Here is a 14013-nt window from a genome sequence, read left to right on the forward strand (position 1 = left end):
GTTGTCCTCGGCGCACGGGTATCCGTCGGCTGCAGTTGTGTTGTATCTTCAATAAAGTGAGATTTTGTTGCCGGGTTGAGAGTGTTTGTGCTTCCTTGGAAGGGCGAGGGTTCATGGCTTCTGGGGAACCATGCAGACGCTGGACTACTTGATCTACTAATCTCCGGAGCCGGGCTATCAAGGTTCAGTCTTTGAAGTTCATGGTTGCGACTTGGATGCAACGATGCCATGTTGCTGTCGGATAATTTGGAACGACCGGGGGAAATGGGATTACTTTGTCGCAACGGCTAAGCGGGGCGGCACGAAGCAATATACCGCCCGCTTACGCTCAGAACATGGGATCCACCGGGCCAAGCCATCTGTTGCCTATTCTTACGGGTACCAGGCATGCCATCGATATCAAGTGGAGCAAAATCGACTGGCCAGCGATCCTCCAGTCAACGAGCGGTATAGCGCAGTCGTGTTGTTGTTGGCTCTCCCCGCAAGCGGAGCCGATACAAGGCTGAGAGGCTTGAAATAGAACATGGTGCTCCCGGACGGGAAGGAGCTCCAATTATAATCAAGCATTGTCCGACTAGCCGATGCACAGCCTTGAAGGGGCGTAAGCTTAATGGTAGTCGACCAATGGCACTTCAGCCCCCAATCCTTGGCGTTAACGCCATCTTCCACTGACGAGACTCAACGATGTCGCACAGAACAATTTTCTTGAAGCATATATATGCAGGCTTTGTGACAGCTTCCTGAATAAGAACTGTGCTGCCCTGTAAGGAGATTCTCGGCTAAGGCCATATGCTGCCGGGTGAAAATTCGCTCGAAAATGCCATAACAAACCACCGCCTGGTCTCATTCAGGGTCCGTGCTAACCGTCATGCTCTAAAAGAGCTAACATAGAGCCTCCAGCAACCCGAAATGCGGTGTAACGACCTACTCGTGATCAACGGGCGATTCTCGGGTTCTTCTTCTATTTTTCCGTCTTGAGGCAAGGCAATCACCTGGACGCGTACCAAAATTCAGTAATAACATTTTGCTCTCATGACGTGAAAATCAACATGATGAACAGAGAAAGCTGTTAGCATACGCTCGAATATACTCCAGACTCCAACGCGATGCATCATCAGAGACCCCAGCGCCTGATCTCAATACAGGACAAAAATTAACCACAAACCAACCCCATAATTCCCCTACCTCCGATGCCGCAACCCCTTCACCACCAGCTTCCTCAACTCCACCCAAAACGCATCAATCCACTCATTGTGATCATCCCTCGTCGAGACCTCGTTACAACCGCCAATGAACTGCACCACGCCGACCGCCTCATCGACGCCCCTCGCCCTCGCAGCCGCCTCCAGCCAGCGAAACGCGCGGCGATAAAACCGACGCGCCGGCATCTTCGCGCAATCATTCTCGCGCCACATCTCATCATGGAACCGCAGAACCTTCAAATTCTCGACCGCGCCCTCCGCCAGCAGCGTCAGGGCGGCGACGTCGAAGGCGGCACGCATGCTGCGGCGCCAACTGCCCCTGCACCCCAAAATCGTGATCTCGCGCAGCTCGCCGCGCGTCGCCGGCGACAGCGGCGCCAGAAAGGCGTGCAGGGCGGCCGCGTCCTCGAACAGCAGCGGCTGCGCGTAGAGGACGGGCGTGGCCTCGTCGCGGATCTGGCGGCAGACGGCGAGCAAGGCCGGTGTCAGGTTTGCCGTGTGCGGCTGGGCGTCCGGGTCGGGCAGGCCGTAGCCCTCGACCTGCGGCCACGGCGGCATCGCTTGTTCGGCGCTGTTGGCGGTCCAGTGGCTGTAGTTGGCCAGGTAGTTTTGCGGGCCGGCGGGGATGCGGGCGGGGCCGCGCCGGTAGCGGTGGGTGCGCTCTTCGACGTAGACGCCGCCGATGGGGTCCGTCAGGGCGTACGTGTAGATGATGTCGCGCAGCTCGCGCGGCAGGCGCAGGAAGGGGAAGATGAGGTGTTTGGGGAGGGGCTTGGTCTTCTTTGCTTTCTTGGGCTTCTAGAATGGGGATGAGTACGAGGAGGGTGGACGGGGGAAATTGACGTCAGAGCTCATACCTTCCGGGGAGCAGTGTCATATTCGGAGTCGGAACCGGAGTCAGACTCGTTGATGAGCTCATCGTCTGAGTCGATTTCGGCGTAAGATTTGGCGGCCCTCTTCCGCATGCCATACTGTCTTGATTCAACAGAACTGGCTTTGGTAGGCTGGGAAGGCGTTCCCTGTTGTGCAGAGGGTGCATCTCTCTTCCGTTTTCTGGAAATTGGCGTTTGAGAAATGCTGGATGGGGCTTGAGGGTGACGAGGGGCCATAGCGCTGTTGTCCTGAGGGATCCATCCATGGAGCATGCCGGCCAGGCCTCTCAAGGGAGCAGGACTAAACAAAGAGGTAGCGGTAGTAGTGAAGGACATGTTGGTGGTGTCTGAACGCGATACTGACGCGGCATCAGCTGGTCCATTATGTATCAAAATGCGGTAGGCCTGTGCAGATCGTGGCGCTGCCATTATCGGCTAGCGCAGGCCGCAATCAGGCAACACCGCCCAACTCGGCCTGGTTTAAGGCATCACCCTCCATGGCCAACCTTAAGCGACGGAGGTGGCCGCGTGGCGAGAACATGAGATGGTGAGGCATCATCTCACACGTTGATGGACGAACGAATGACAAGAAGTGTGCGACGGAACTGGCGGGGACGACGAGACGCACGGACCATGTTTCCGGCTCGCTGTTAATCCGTCGTCCGTTGGCGCCGGGCCCGATGGCCCGCTCGGTCGCAAGTGCCTGAGAGTTCAACTCTCCGGTGTACCTATGTATCGTCATCCTCGCCAACGCTCGTTCTACCGCGCCGTCGCCCATCTCTGATCACACCAGCTCTCCTATATTTCCGTGCGACTATCACTAGCACCAACGACGGAGTGTGCACCTGGTCCGCAACGACGCGTTCGACGGAACCCCCAAGACCCAGATACTCGCAAGCAGTCCATCAATCACCGGACGTCTTTTATAAGCTCCCTCCGGTGAAATATCTGGGGACTGCCAGGGCTCCGGCCACGATCTGCGTCTCTGGTGTCTTGGCTGGGCCACCGATCGCTGTCACCGCACCTTACCTTGTCGCGCGCTCGTTTATCGGGGAGTTACGCCTGGAGATACTATATGCTGGAGAGGAGCAAAGACCGTTGAAGAGTTCGGAATGACGTAGGTCAGGACGCTCGTCAGTAGTGGGGTATCTTAGTTCAATTTGTAGCGCACTTGTGTTTAGCCAAACACAGCACCACAAGTACATACATGCTCACTTCTCTAGATGATAATTCAAAAACCAATAAACTCGACCAGAAGCCCGACTCAGCACCAATTACAGTGCCACTAATCCTCTGGTGAAATGCGAGGGTCCCCTGATTCCCCCGAGTCAGAGAACGTCATAACTGCACTCCAGTCTCTCCCGCATTTTCCCGAGCAGCTTCCGTACACCCAAGACAGCCAGTGGGCCAGCCTCGCAATGGCACCTCACGCTCTATCTTCCCCCGTATCAGTCTCCCGTGTGCTTGTATCCGCCTTGTCTTTGGGTTTGTCGGATATGGGGCGAAAAGGAAAGAGAATAAGAAGAGCCCTGTATCAGGCGCAGTCGTGGAACCGGAGGATGAAGACGATGGTGACCACCAGCCGATCCTTTATGTGGTAGCGATACGGACACAGCTGCGTACATCCCACATCTTTGCGAGCTTCCCGCTTCTTAAAACTTTGGATCCGAAAGTAGCTCCGCATAATTGGCTCGTCCAGCAAGCCTGCCATGTGGAAAGAAGGTATAAATATGGCCATCGGTGAATACATGTGTCGAATGTAAAGCAAAATTCATAAAGACGTCTCGAGCCGGTTCGATACGATTGCCGCAGCATAGCACTTTGGCTGATCTTCGGCCCATCCGGTAAGCGATTGTTGGAAGTAAGAGGAAGGAAGCGTTCTGGTTGTACATTTTCCTATTCGCATCAAGTGTCAATATCCCCAGGTTTAAACGGATTTTGGAGAGATGATCTTACGCCTTCGGAATCTGTCTTGGAACAACCTTGAGTATCTTACACGTTGCTTTGGCCGACCTTTTCTCGGCGTGCCATTACGCAACCCTTCCAAATCCACAGACCGGCACCCATGACGAGGATCAGAATGAGAAAAGCCAGGAGCACTTCCCACAATGTAGCCATGGTTGATGTTCGGCTTATATGAGGTGATGATGTGTATCAGTCCGGAAAGAATGGTCGATCAATTTGGTCAGGATGTCAGGGCCTCAGGCATCAAGTTTGGTGATGAGTTTTCATCTTCAGGCTGGGAATTGCTCTTCTTCTATATCATGTGGTTCAGGGGCCACAGCTTCTTGAATCTGGACCGACTTGAGGTGCCGCAGGCATCTTGGAAAAGCTTACTTCTGATACCATGTGAAGGTGAATACGCGGGACCAGACGGTTTCCGAGTCCGAAACGTGTGAACCTTCGTATTCTGGGGTGCTATGGCGGAGGCGCAGGCCCAATCGCGACGCGACGGCGGCACTCGGCACGCTCGGCTGAGCATAGGCAACGCATCCCTATTGGTCACTTCACCATCTCCCGTCTCTTTGTACTGCGCCACTGCTACGCGTCCTTCCTAACTGTTTCGGGGAGGAAGTTCTTGTTTCGCACCTCGGGTGCCGCGGCCTTCCGGATGGCCCGCGGGTTCCTGTCGATCATCACCTTAAACTCAGCAGGTAGCCATCATGTGCCACATCTCGAACGTTGTTTCGACGGAGATGTGTGAAATTATCTCTGAACAAAATGGTCCATTGAATTGTGATTGACATCTTAAGCAGTCTCATATTGCTCATGCTTCACATCTGATGGTGCTCTGGGCATGTGTTTGGAGGCCAAGACCCAAGACGATCATGCCGGCCGTGCATGATACTTTTTGCCCGATACACCCGGACCAATACCTTATACCCCATCACGTCATAGAATGGTGAGTGGATGATATCTACTTCCACATTTTCCGTCCCTCAGGTCTGGTGCAGTCTCGCGGGTTTTCATGTTACTTCAATTTGATCAGACAATAACCTCCTTATAAATTAGTCCAGGAGCCCTCATAGGGCCCTCATATGATGCGTTACAAACTAAACGAAACACAAAACGACTACGTTTGGCAATCAAGGGCTGCAGTGGCTCCAAAGCATCGGATTGTCAAATACCGAAAACGGTGGCATGGAAAAAAATGAGCAGGATGGAGATGTTTCGCGTTGTTCCCTATGTCTCCATCCGAAATGCGATCAGCAAACTGCGTCTGAGCCCTACAACGAAATGGGCAAATGAATTTCCATGACGTAGATTTTAGAGTACCGCGTTCAGATCATGCCGCACACTAACGATATGGCTAGCATTCTTTTGTCTGTACTACTCTATTAAGTAACCAAAAAACTCACTAATCTTAAGCATACACCTAAAAGGTGGGCATACCAATGTGAAACCGATCGCTGTAGGCGCGTCTAGACCCGGTAGCAAAGAGGTAATCGGGCCATCCGATCTTGAAGAAAGGCGCGCTCTGCCAAAAACGGTCGGAAGCGGCCCGGTGGCATTCTTCGAATGTTGATTTTGCTCTTTTCGCAACGCCACGATTCCTAAAAGGGATGGAATTCTTGCTGCCGAGAAAACAGACTCCAAGTACCCAATAGCTTCAAACTCATCTGATCACACAAGTTGCTGTTCATTTCCTGATGCATGAGCAAGAACGCAGTAGGTGCATCGGTGCAAGAGATATAAGAACTACCTGCATCGATACCACAATAACTTCACTAGCATCGCCCGGAATTGCTCCACGGCCATATCTCTCACCATGATGCTCCCAGCAGTTGCCACCTTGCTTGCCGTCGCGAGTCTCGCGGCTGGCCAAATCACGATGACAACCTACACAATCGAAAATTGCTTCACAGCCTATGAACGGGGCCCAGTCAACATCACAAGTGTGCCAACCTCGGTAACCGTTAGAACAGCTACCGGCAATGGATTCGCACGGGGAATCATCACGCCTGTAGTGACTGTGACTCCAGCCATTAGCACCGAGACAACAACGTCAGTGTCAACTAATACCGTGCGCTTCACCGCACCCACTGAGGCCTTGACATCGGGAATTACAACTGTCACTACGACATTCACCATCTCGTCAATCATCTCTTCCATCTCCACATTTACCAGCGTTGTATCAGTCAACTCAACCATCACCAACACCCCCACGACGACGATCCCGACGCAAGCAGGCTTCACTCCGGTATCAGTCGACCTCGCATCGTGGGGACATGTCCCCAGCCGGAAGAAGCAGAAGCAGAAGAAGAGATGGGGAGCGCTAAACGCGCGCAACGTCTTTGACAGGATGATGCTCGAAGCCCCTGAAGCTAGTCGCGGCAGCAACAACAGATGTTTGTTCAAGCACCTGGAAGCGCAGTCACCCCTTGAGACCGGCATTAGCCTTTACCCGCCTCTCTTTCCCGTGTCTGTCAACTGCACGCAGACGGTGCGCATCGACACTGTCCGCGTGTACCCCAAGCAAGGCACCATCACGTCAACCATCACAGCGCAGGCATCAACAACTACGTCAACCGCGACATCTGCTGTAACAACGACGACGACTATTGGCTCACAGCGAGTCAATGCCCTCTTGACGTTTACATCGGCTGTCACGACTGTGGTATCATCCACGACCATCTCAGTGGTATGTTTTTTGCTAAAAGCTAAATTCTCTCTCCCTGCATCGTTTTGTGCCATGAATTACTAACAAAAGTTAGTCTACCACTTTCTCCACCCTCACCAATACCTTCACTGCCAATGCGCCTGTCGCCACCGTGTTCGCTGCCTGCGCCGCCAACAACACCATCAGCCGCGTGAACGGCAACCCGATCGCGGCCGGTGCGCAGGATTTGCTCGTGCTTACGGTCGCGGATAATCCGACGGACTGCTGCGAGTTGGTAAGTAATCTTGCTGTAATTTCTTCGCTTCGCCTATATTTCTTGTATTCTTCTGTCTTGGAGAAATCTTTTTCCATCTAAGAGAAATACTACGACGCTAACGCCCTGATTTTCAAGTGTCAAATCACGTCCAACTGCACCACGTCTGCTTTCTACGACGGCACGGGTGACTGCATGCTCGGAAACGGGACGGGACCCGGGACCAACGAGTTCTTCACCACTGACGCTGAGGATGATATTATCTTCTACATCTCCAACGGAAAGGGAAACCCAAGTGGAAACTGGTATTTTGGAGGACTGCTGTCTTGAGATATGGAATTATTTCCATCAGGTTAGATGTTCGATCGCTACATTAATTATGGGTTAGGAGGAGGGGTTCTCGGAAAGCAAGGTGTTTCAGGGAAATTTCTATTTTTGCGTCCTTTAATGCCATAGTTTATTGAGCACGGATTTCTTCGACCCCAGGTCTATTGTAGATGCACTATTGTTAATGGGTGATGATCTCCTACTGTTCTAACCTATTAAACGTGCTTGGCTGAAGTGTGTTGTAGAGGTGATTGAGGGGTCCAGTCCACGGCATGACAACTGGAAATTTGAGTACTTGAAAAAGGAGGGAAATCGACTGTGTAGCCGAAGAGCACTTTTGCACCCCATGTTGATACTTTCTGAATTGGGCGATCTGACGCGGGGCGATGCAGTGAAGCGGAGCTCAGGAGTATGCCAAGAAGTCGCCGAGGTGGCGCATGTTGGCTCGGTGACTTTGATCGGTTCGACCTGTCTTCTAACAAAAGCAACTCACAAGGGGAAAAATGCACGTGCGAAATGCATCTGTTTATGCTCTTATCCTCTATCTTGTTTTATAGATGGTAGAGGAGCTGTTTGCTTTGCAGAGCGGTGAATGTGTTGAAGAGTAGATAACTCTCAGTCTCCACTGGACCCACACGATTTCAAGTCTTGGGGATGCGGTCTAGGCGCGCCCGATCCGATCGCCCGCATATCTCACTTCACCAGTGCGCATGAATTGTGGAAGAAAGTTTGGGGTGGAGGCAAGCCTCTATTGTATTCCAACCTCACGAGGTTGTGTTTATTTACATGATTTTTGTGTTTCTAAAAATGTACATACAAGAAGCAAGCAAGATTATGTACCGCGAAAGGGCGTCAGCCAGAGGCGACTCCGAACTAAGCTCCCGAGGGGCGAGACGCTTAGCAAGAGGGGAGGTCGGAGTAGACGCAGGCGTCCGAGGGGCCGGAAGAGATCTTCTCGGGCTCCTTGTCGTTGTCGTTGGTACCCTCGTACTCGACGCAGATGTCCTTGACCGAGGTGGCGCAGGTGTCGGTGATGGTGGCAACATCGCCGTAGTTGGAGTTGATGCCGACAAGGGACTTGCCGCTGTAGGCCTTGACGTTGGTGAGGGTGATCTTGCGGGCATCGCCGTTCTGCTTGCAGTCTGCGGAGATGAGATGTGAGCCACTTGCGGGAGAAATAAGCGAGAGGGGAGATGAGGGGTAACTTACTGCCGCAAGAACGGTAGAGCTTGCCGAAGTCGACGACGGTGAAGCCGTCAACGGTGATGGAGCCCTTGCCGTTGTGCTGGAGGACCTTGTCGTCGGCACCGGTGGCACCGCCGCCAGTGACGGTGGCGTCACCGTCACCCTTGAAGGTGAGGGCGTCCTCGCAGACGGCCTCCCACCAGACGTTCTCGAGGTTGCAGCTGCCCAGGCAGTGGATACCCTCGATCTGGTTCTTGCCGATGATGACGTTCTTCAGGGTGGCGCCATCCTCGAGGAGGAAGACGGCGTCCTTGTTGCCACCCTCCTTCTGGCCAGTGCAGGAAACACCACGGTCGTAGGTCTTGAGACCACCGTCGAAGGTGCCGGAGATGGACTTGGCCTCATCGTAGGAGACGGAACCCTTGGAGGAGGGGATGGGGAAGTCGGCACGCTTGTGGATGGAGTTGGAGGGGGCCGCCATGCCGGTGGCGGCGAGGAGGGAAAGGCCGAGGACGATCTTGGACTGCATTTTGTATGTTGTTGGAACGAAGGTAGTGGGGATGATCACAGATCTATCCGAAGATTGTTTTTGAAAGAATGGATGTGAGGAAGGAAGTGAGAGACTTGATGCTGGAGAAAAAACATTCTGCAGCGGTTGAGCTGAGATTTATATATCTATGTTGAAGCCTCACTTCGGCCGGCGGGAGTCTGGGCTCTGCCGTCCGAGAACAATCTGGAAGGGGGGATGTGGGGTCTCGTGGTTTGAAACTCGTGTACAACTTCGGATGCAATATGGAGCCATGGGGCTCACTGGTGATGTTGCAAACGGTCACTTCGAAAAACGAGTCATTTAGCAGCCCTACAATTCTACAGCCTGCATGCTTCAAATCGACATCAAAGAAACCTTCAGACTTTCAGCGATGGTGTTGACGCGGCCAAGTGTGCCAATCCTCTCAGGCGTCCTGGATCTGTTGAAGCGTACAAACAACCTTAACCAGATCCCAGCGTCAGGCCACGAGAGCGGCAATTGACAGGCGCCGCAACTGTCTCACCCCGTTCAGGACCGGGGTTGGTGGGACACCGAGCCCCGTCAAATTGGCAGGGAGCAGCGCTCCATGTCTGATTGTTCTTGGCAGTCCGCTAAGAATGCAGCAAACAGGACTTGGCTTTCTTGGCGGTTGGCGGCGGGCCTGGCTGTTTGAAACGTGCACTGTTAGCCAAGCCTCTGTTCTTCGGTCCGACATTCCACTTACCGTCCGCTCGGCGGACGATCGCATCCTACTTGCGTGCTACAACGATGTTCATCCGTCCATCAGTCTCAGCCAGTGTTTCCGAAGGGCCTCGCCTAGCGCGTCGGCGGCTCGAGCGTGTTCATCGGTGGTGAGCCGCAATCCCAACATCGATCACCGGCCGGGAGACAAACATGGTGGTGCTGCGGCGGGCGGAACTTCCCCTGACATTCCACTTTTTCGGCCTTCACTCGCTTAAGCCGTGTATACACACTCGTGAATAGAAGGCGCATGAAACCATGGGCAGCATATGGGATGCCTGACCATCTGTGCGTCACTTGGGCATATACAGCGTGGCGAAGAGATTCCGGCGGCCTCCCGTGTCTCGCGGTACGCCACTGCGTGCTTGTTACATTCAAGCCTTGGGAAAAATCTATTCGCAACCGGAAGAACAACTCTTATCTGTCGACTAAGTGTTTCGGGCAGGAGGCGTTTCTTGGTAGAGTGACTGGGCAAGCGCCGAGTCTGGTGTTTCCGCCGGGTATAAGAAACGGAATCCGTCCCGTGGGGGCGCATCGGCAATTGTGCGGGCGGTTCGGAAGGAGGCTGAGGTCCAGATGCGGATCGTGGATGGCCAGATTAGGCATGGTAGGGATTAACCGAAGCGCCTCTGGCGTCAGGGAGGACTCCACTGTGGCTGACCAAGCGGGATCGAACACAACTGTTTCTCTCGTGAGATCCACTAGCGGTATCCCTGGACATGCACATGAGCCTATCTCGCCCCTTTAACAGTTGTCACCGCATATTCTCGGATAGAGCAGGGAGTGTGTGCATCACGGAGAATCTCAGACGTGAACTTGTAGGAATAATCAAATCCGACGGCACAGCCTGCATCAACAAGGCCACTGGAAACTGCGGCCCGCCGGTGGCCTGCACGTTTGGCACCTCCTGCATCATGCAAGAGAGGTGAGTCTCGAGGCCACCAATCGAAACAGTTACTAAATATGACAACACAGTGTTTGTTTGTCCTTCACCGAATCCTCCGTCGAAGCCGTACGAAAAAATCACTCTGTTTGACGAACCACGCATTATGAATTGTCCACTCCTTTTCCGGCTGCACAAGCTCAAGCTGCCCAACCTCATTAGCCTAATCCTGCACACACTAACAGAATTATGAGTAACATACCTCGAAGTTCAGCAGCACAGCGGGGACCAGCTTGTACATCTCGAGCAAGCTGATATTTTTGCCGACGCACGTCCTGGCGCCGGCCCCAAAAGCAAATAGACAGTTCTTCATCTCCGCCCGCCGTGCTTCGGACCCCTCGAGCCACCGCTCCGGCCGGAACGCACCGACGTCGTCTCCGAACACGGCCTCGTCACGGTGTAGAGCCCACGCATTGCAGCCCACGATGGTGCCTGCAGGGAGGAATGCACCACAGACGGTGACACCCCCCTGCGGCACGATTCGCTCCAATGGAAGGCCGGCGGCTGGGTGCACGCGCAGCGCCTCGTTGATGACGGCACCCAGGTACGGCAGGTCACGCACGTCGCTCCATCGTGGCAGCACCAGAGACTCCTCGTCCCCGCCGCTGCCGCTGGAGGTGTCTTCCTCATTCTTCTTTTTCCCTTCCATCTCTTCAAGTTCGGCAACTAGCTTCTCCAGCGCCGCCGGTTTGCGTAGCAGGTGGTAGAAGACAGCACGTAGTGAGATGGCTGTCGAGTCTGACCCCGCAAACATGTTGGCCACGGTCAACGCGAGTACACGCTCCTCGCTTATGAAGTCCGGGTTCTTGCGGTGTGCTTCGCGGAACCGCGACAGGAAGTCCCGCTGTCGTGGTGCTTCACCATCAGCCTTGGTGCCGTCCTTTTCGTTGTTGCTTTCGGCTATGCGCCTCTTGGCGAACTCGACGACGGGCGTGTTGGAGTTGGAGTAGCCGTGCTTGCTCTTCCATAAACGGTAGGGGTTCTTCAGGAAGAGGCGGTCGAGGATGGGCATCTGGCCGACCTGGGGAGAGTTCATCGTTCAGCTCTTATTGACATGCGTAAAGGTAAGGATGTTCGACTTACCACGGAAACGTAGTTCAACAGCCACTCGAGATCGTGGATGATGCCGTCGACATCTTCGCCGCGGTCGACGAAACCCAGCCGCTTCGAATAAGTCAGCTCGCCAATAACATCGAACGCATAGTACTGCAGCCATGTGCCAAAGTCGCACGCCTCATCGCGGTTGGCGTAGCGTCTGGTCAGCTCGGACAAGAACGCTTTCGCCGTCGAGTCTACTAGCGGCTCGTACTGTACGATTGAGCTCATGGCGTAGGCATTGGACACGGCGCGGCGGAGCTTTGCGTGGAAGGCCTCGTCCGTCGAGCTAAACATGGTCAACAGGGGCCGCCCTTTGGCGATGGTTTGCTGGACGGGATAAAAGTCCGACTGGCGTAGGGTAAGTGCATGTAGCTGATCATTTGGTGAGTAGGTGCATACCTTGACGAAACCGGCGTTCAGCGCATAGATTTGCTTCGCTGCCTGGCTGTCCGAGACGATTACAGTATTCGGCCCAATTCGCACGAGGCTGCCATATTGTGCATGAAGTCGGATGTGCACCACCTCCGCCCTCCTCTTCCATACTATCCACAGCCTCCACAGATCGGTAAAGCTTGCCAAGAAGGGTCCTGGGATATGATTGATGCCGTTGGCATACTTGTTGTATAACAGGCGGAAGATTATCCCAGCGATGCAAAGCTGAACAACAAACGAAATGGTGAATGCGTCGTACAAGTGGTCGAGCAGCATGATTGCCGGAAAATGTCTTTACGGAATCATGCCTTGCTCCACTTTATGTTTTGATCCAACCTTCGTTTAAACAAAGTTTAAGCGGCCTCGGCACCCCCGCATCTGATGGTGTTGTATCCCCGCACTAATTCCGCCTTCATTCCGCACGCGTTGAGGGTGCTGTTCTCCATGTGGGGTTCCCGGCACTCTCGGAACATACCCCTCATTTTGAGGTGAGGGAGAGTGCGGTTTCTTTCCATGCTTCCAAAGATGAGTTTGTAAGTAGTCTGATTTCCTTGCCCTCTTACTCTCCCTTTTCTGCGCAGTTGCGTAGAAACGGTGTTCCTTATCTGTCAATCTTCTTCCGCTGTCACCGGCAATCTTGCACATCAGAGTTCCTACCCGACGATGATCCCGATCGATACCACCTTTTCTTTATCAGCCAACATTTGGCTCTACGGCTTTCGCCACATCCTATTCGAGGGCTTCTAACACTGAGAGCTGCTCATTTCGGAGCGATAAGGATGTTGAACAACGAATGTCCATTGACATGGATGCATACCCCAATTTCTGCCAGCATCAAGCCCATGCCGTGTCCTTTTGAAGAGTCAGCCAGTTCATAAGCTACTTACAGAGGATAATTTCAGATCATGAAGCGATATGGCATAGAGTATCTGTGGTTGGCGCTATGGCATCAGGAAAGAGCTTGGAACACCATGAGTTGACGTCTCCGGAACGCTCGGATGCATAGCGGAGCGATCAGGCGGAGCGGAAAGCCCAGCGGAGAAGAATGCAGCGGAGAGGAGTAATTGCAAAGCGGAGATGCAATCATGCAGAAGCGGAGCCTATTTGCAGCGCCACGGGTAGGGCGGAAAGTTAAATCGGCTCCAACGGCACACGAGGCACGTGCCCTCCCCACTCCAACCAATAAACTGGTGGCGTTTTTCGGCAACACCACTATACAACGTGGATCTAAGGTGTGGAGCTTCTGGAATTGCGGCAAAGAGAGGGCCCCGGTGTGGCTGTCTCCAGGGTCAGCTCACGGCATGAAGTGGGCTGTTTGATGACCACCCTCCCGTCCTCCCGTCTGCACATCGAGCTACCTCTTCAGGCTTTGCCGTGGTGATCTCCCGCAGTGCAACTTCCTCCGCATTCTTCACGATGCCGACTTTCCCGTTGAGACTCCACAGGCCTCTCTGGCTGGTGTCTGTGCTGACCTAGTCCCTTGCCGAATCTCCGCCACGCTTATATTAACGCACTCACAGGCTCTGGAACATGGGATTGAACGTCTACGTTGAACTGACAAGACCGCAGGCAATAAGTTTAGCAAGCGTTAGCTTGTATATCAAGTAGCGGATCTAAATCTGGGAGAAACAAGGCGACTGCAAGCAAGCCGACTGCAAGCAAGGCGACTGCAAGCAAACGTCTGACAGGACTTGTTATTTTCCTCGTGCCCAACGACCATGACATGACTGATGGCTTTCATCTCCCACGTTAGTCTACAAGACTAACTAGCAGATATACGAGAAGCCGTATCGACTACTGATAGTAGGCC

At 53.7% G+C, this 14013-nt stretch overlaps 4 protein-coding genes across 4 annotated transcripts; 1 reads left to right on the forward strand and 3 right to left on the reverse strand.

The window, feature by feature from the left end:
• Positions 1 to 1181: 1181 nt before the first annotated feature.
• LTHEOB_12257 (Formylmethionine deformylase-like protein) lies at positions 1182 to 2410 on the reverse strand (the record flags this gene model as incomplete). Its single annotated transcript, XM_035509104.1, has 2 exons — positions 1182 to 2000; positions 2060 to 2410. The coding sequence occupies 2 exons, from the start codon at positions 2408 to 2410 to the stop codon at positions 1182 to 1184; spliced, it is 1170 nt and encodes a 389-aa protein (XP_035364762.1).
• A 3433-nt stretch (positions 2411 to 5843) lies between these two features.
• LTHEOB_12258 (uncharacterized protein) lies at positions 5844 to 7278 on the forward strand (the record flags this gene model as incomplete). The annotated part of the gene is made up of 3 exons (XM_035509105.1): positions 5844 to 6716; positions 6790 to 6969; positions 7087 to 7278. The coding sequence occupies 3 exons, from the start codon at positions 5844 to 5846 to the stop codon at positions 7276 to 7278; spliced, it is 1245 nt and encodes a 414-aa protein (XP_035364763.1).
• An 894-nt stretch (positions 7279 to 8172) lies between these two features.
• Positions 8173 to 8989, reverse strand: LTHEOB_12259 (Pectate lyase; the record flags this gene model as incomplete). Its single annotated transcript, XM_035509106.1, has 2 exons — positions 8173 to 8417; positions 8485 to 8989. 2 exons carry the CDS (start codon positions 8987 to 8989, stop codon positions 8173 to 8175), a joined length of 750 nt encoding a protein of 249 aa, XP_035364764.1.
• A 1871-nt stretch (positions 8990 to 10860) lies between these two features.
• On the reverse strand, positions 10861 to 12479 carry LTHEOB_12260 (Cytochrome p450; the record flags this gene model as incomplete). The annotated part of the gene is made up of 3 exons (XM_035509108.1): positions 10861 to 11694; positions 11757 to 12119; positions 12171 to 12479. 3 exons carry the CDS (start codon positions 12477 to 12479, stop codon positions 10861 to 10863), a joined length of 1506 nt encoding a protein of 501 aa, XP_035364765.1.
• Positions 12480 to 14013: the final 1534 nt, after the last annotated feature.

This window comes from Lasiodiplodia theobromae (assembly GCF_012971845.1).
Source record: "Lasiodiplodia theobromae strain AM2As chromosome Unknown scaffold_60, whole genome shotgun sequence".
NCBI lineage: Eukaryota > Fungi > Ascomycota > Dothideomycetes > Botryosphaeriales > Botryosphaeriaceae > Lasiodiplodia > Lasiodiplodia theobromae.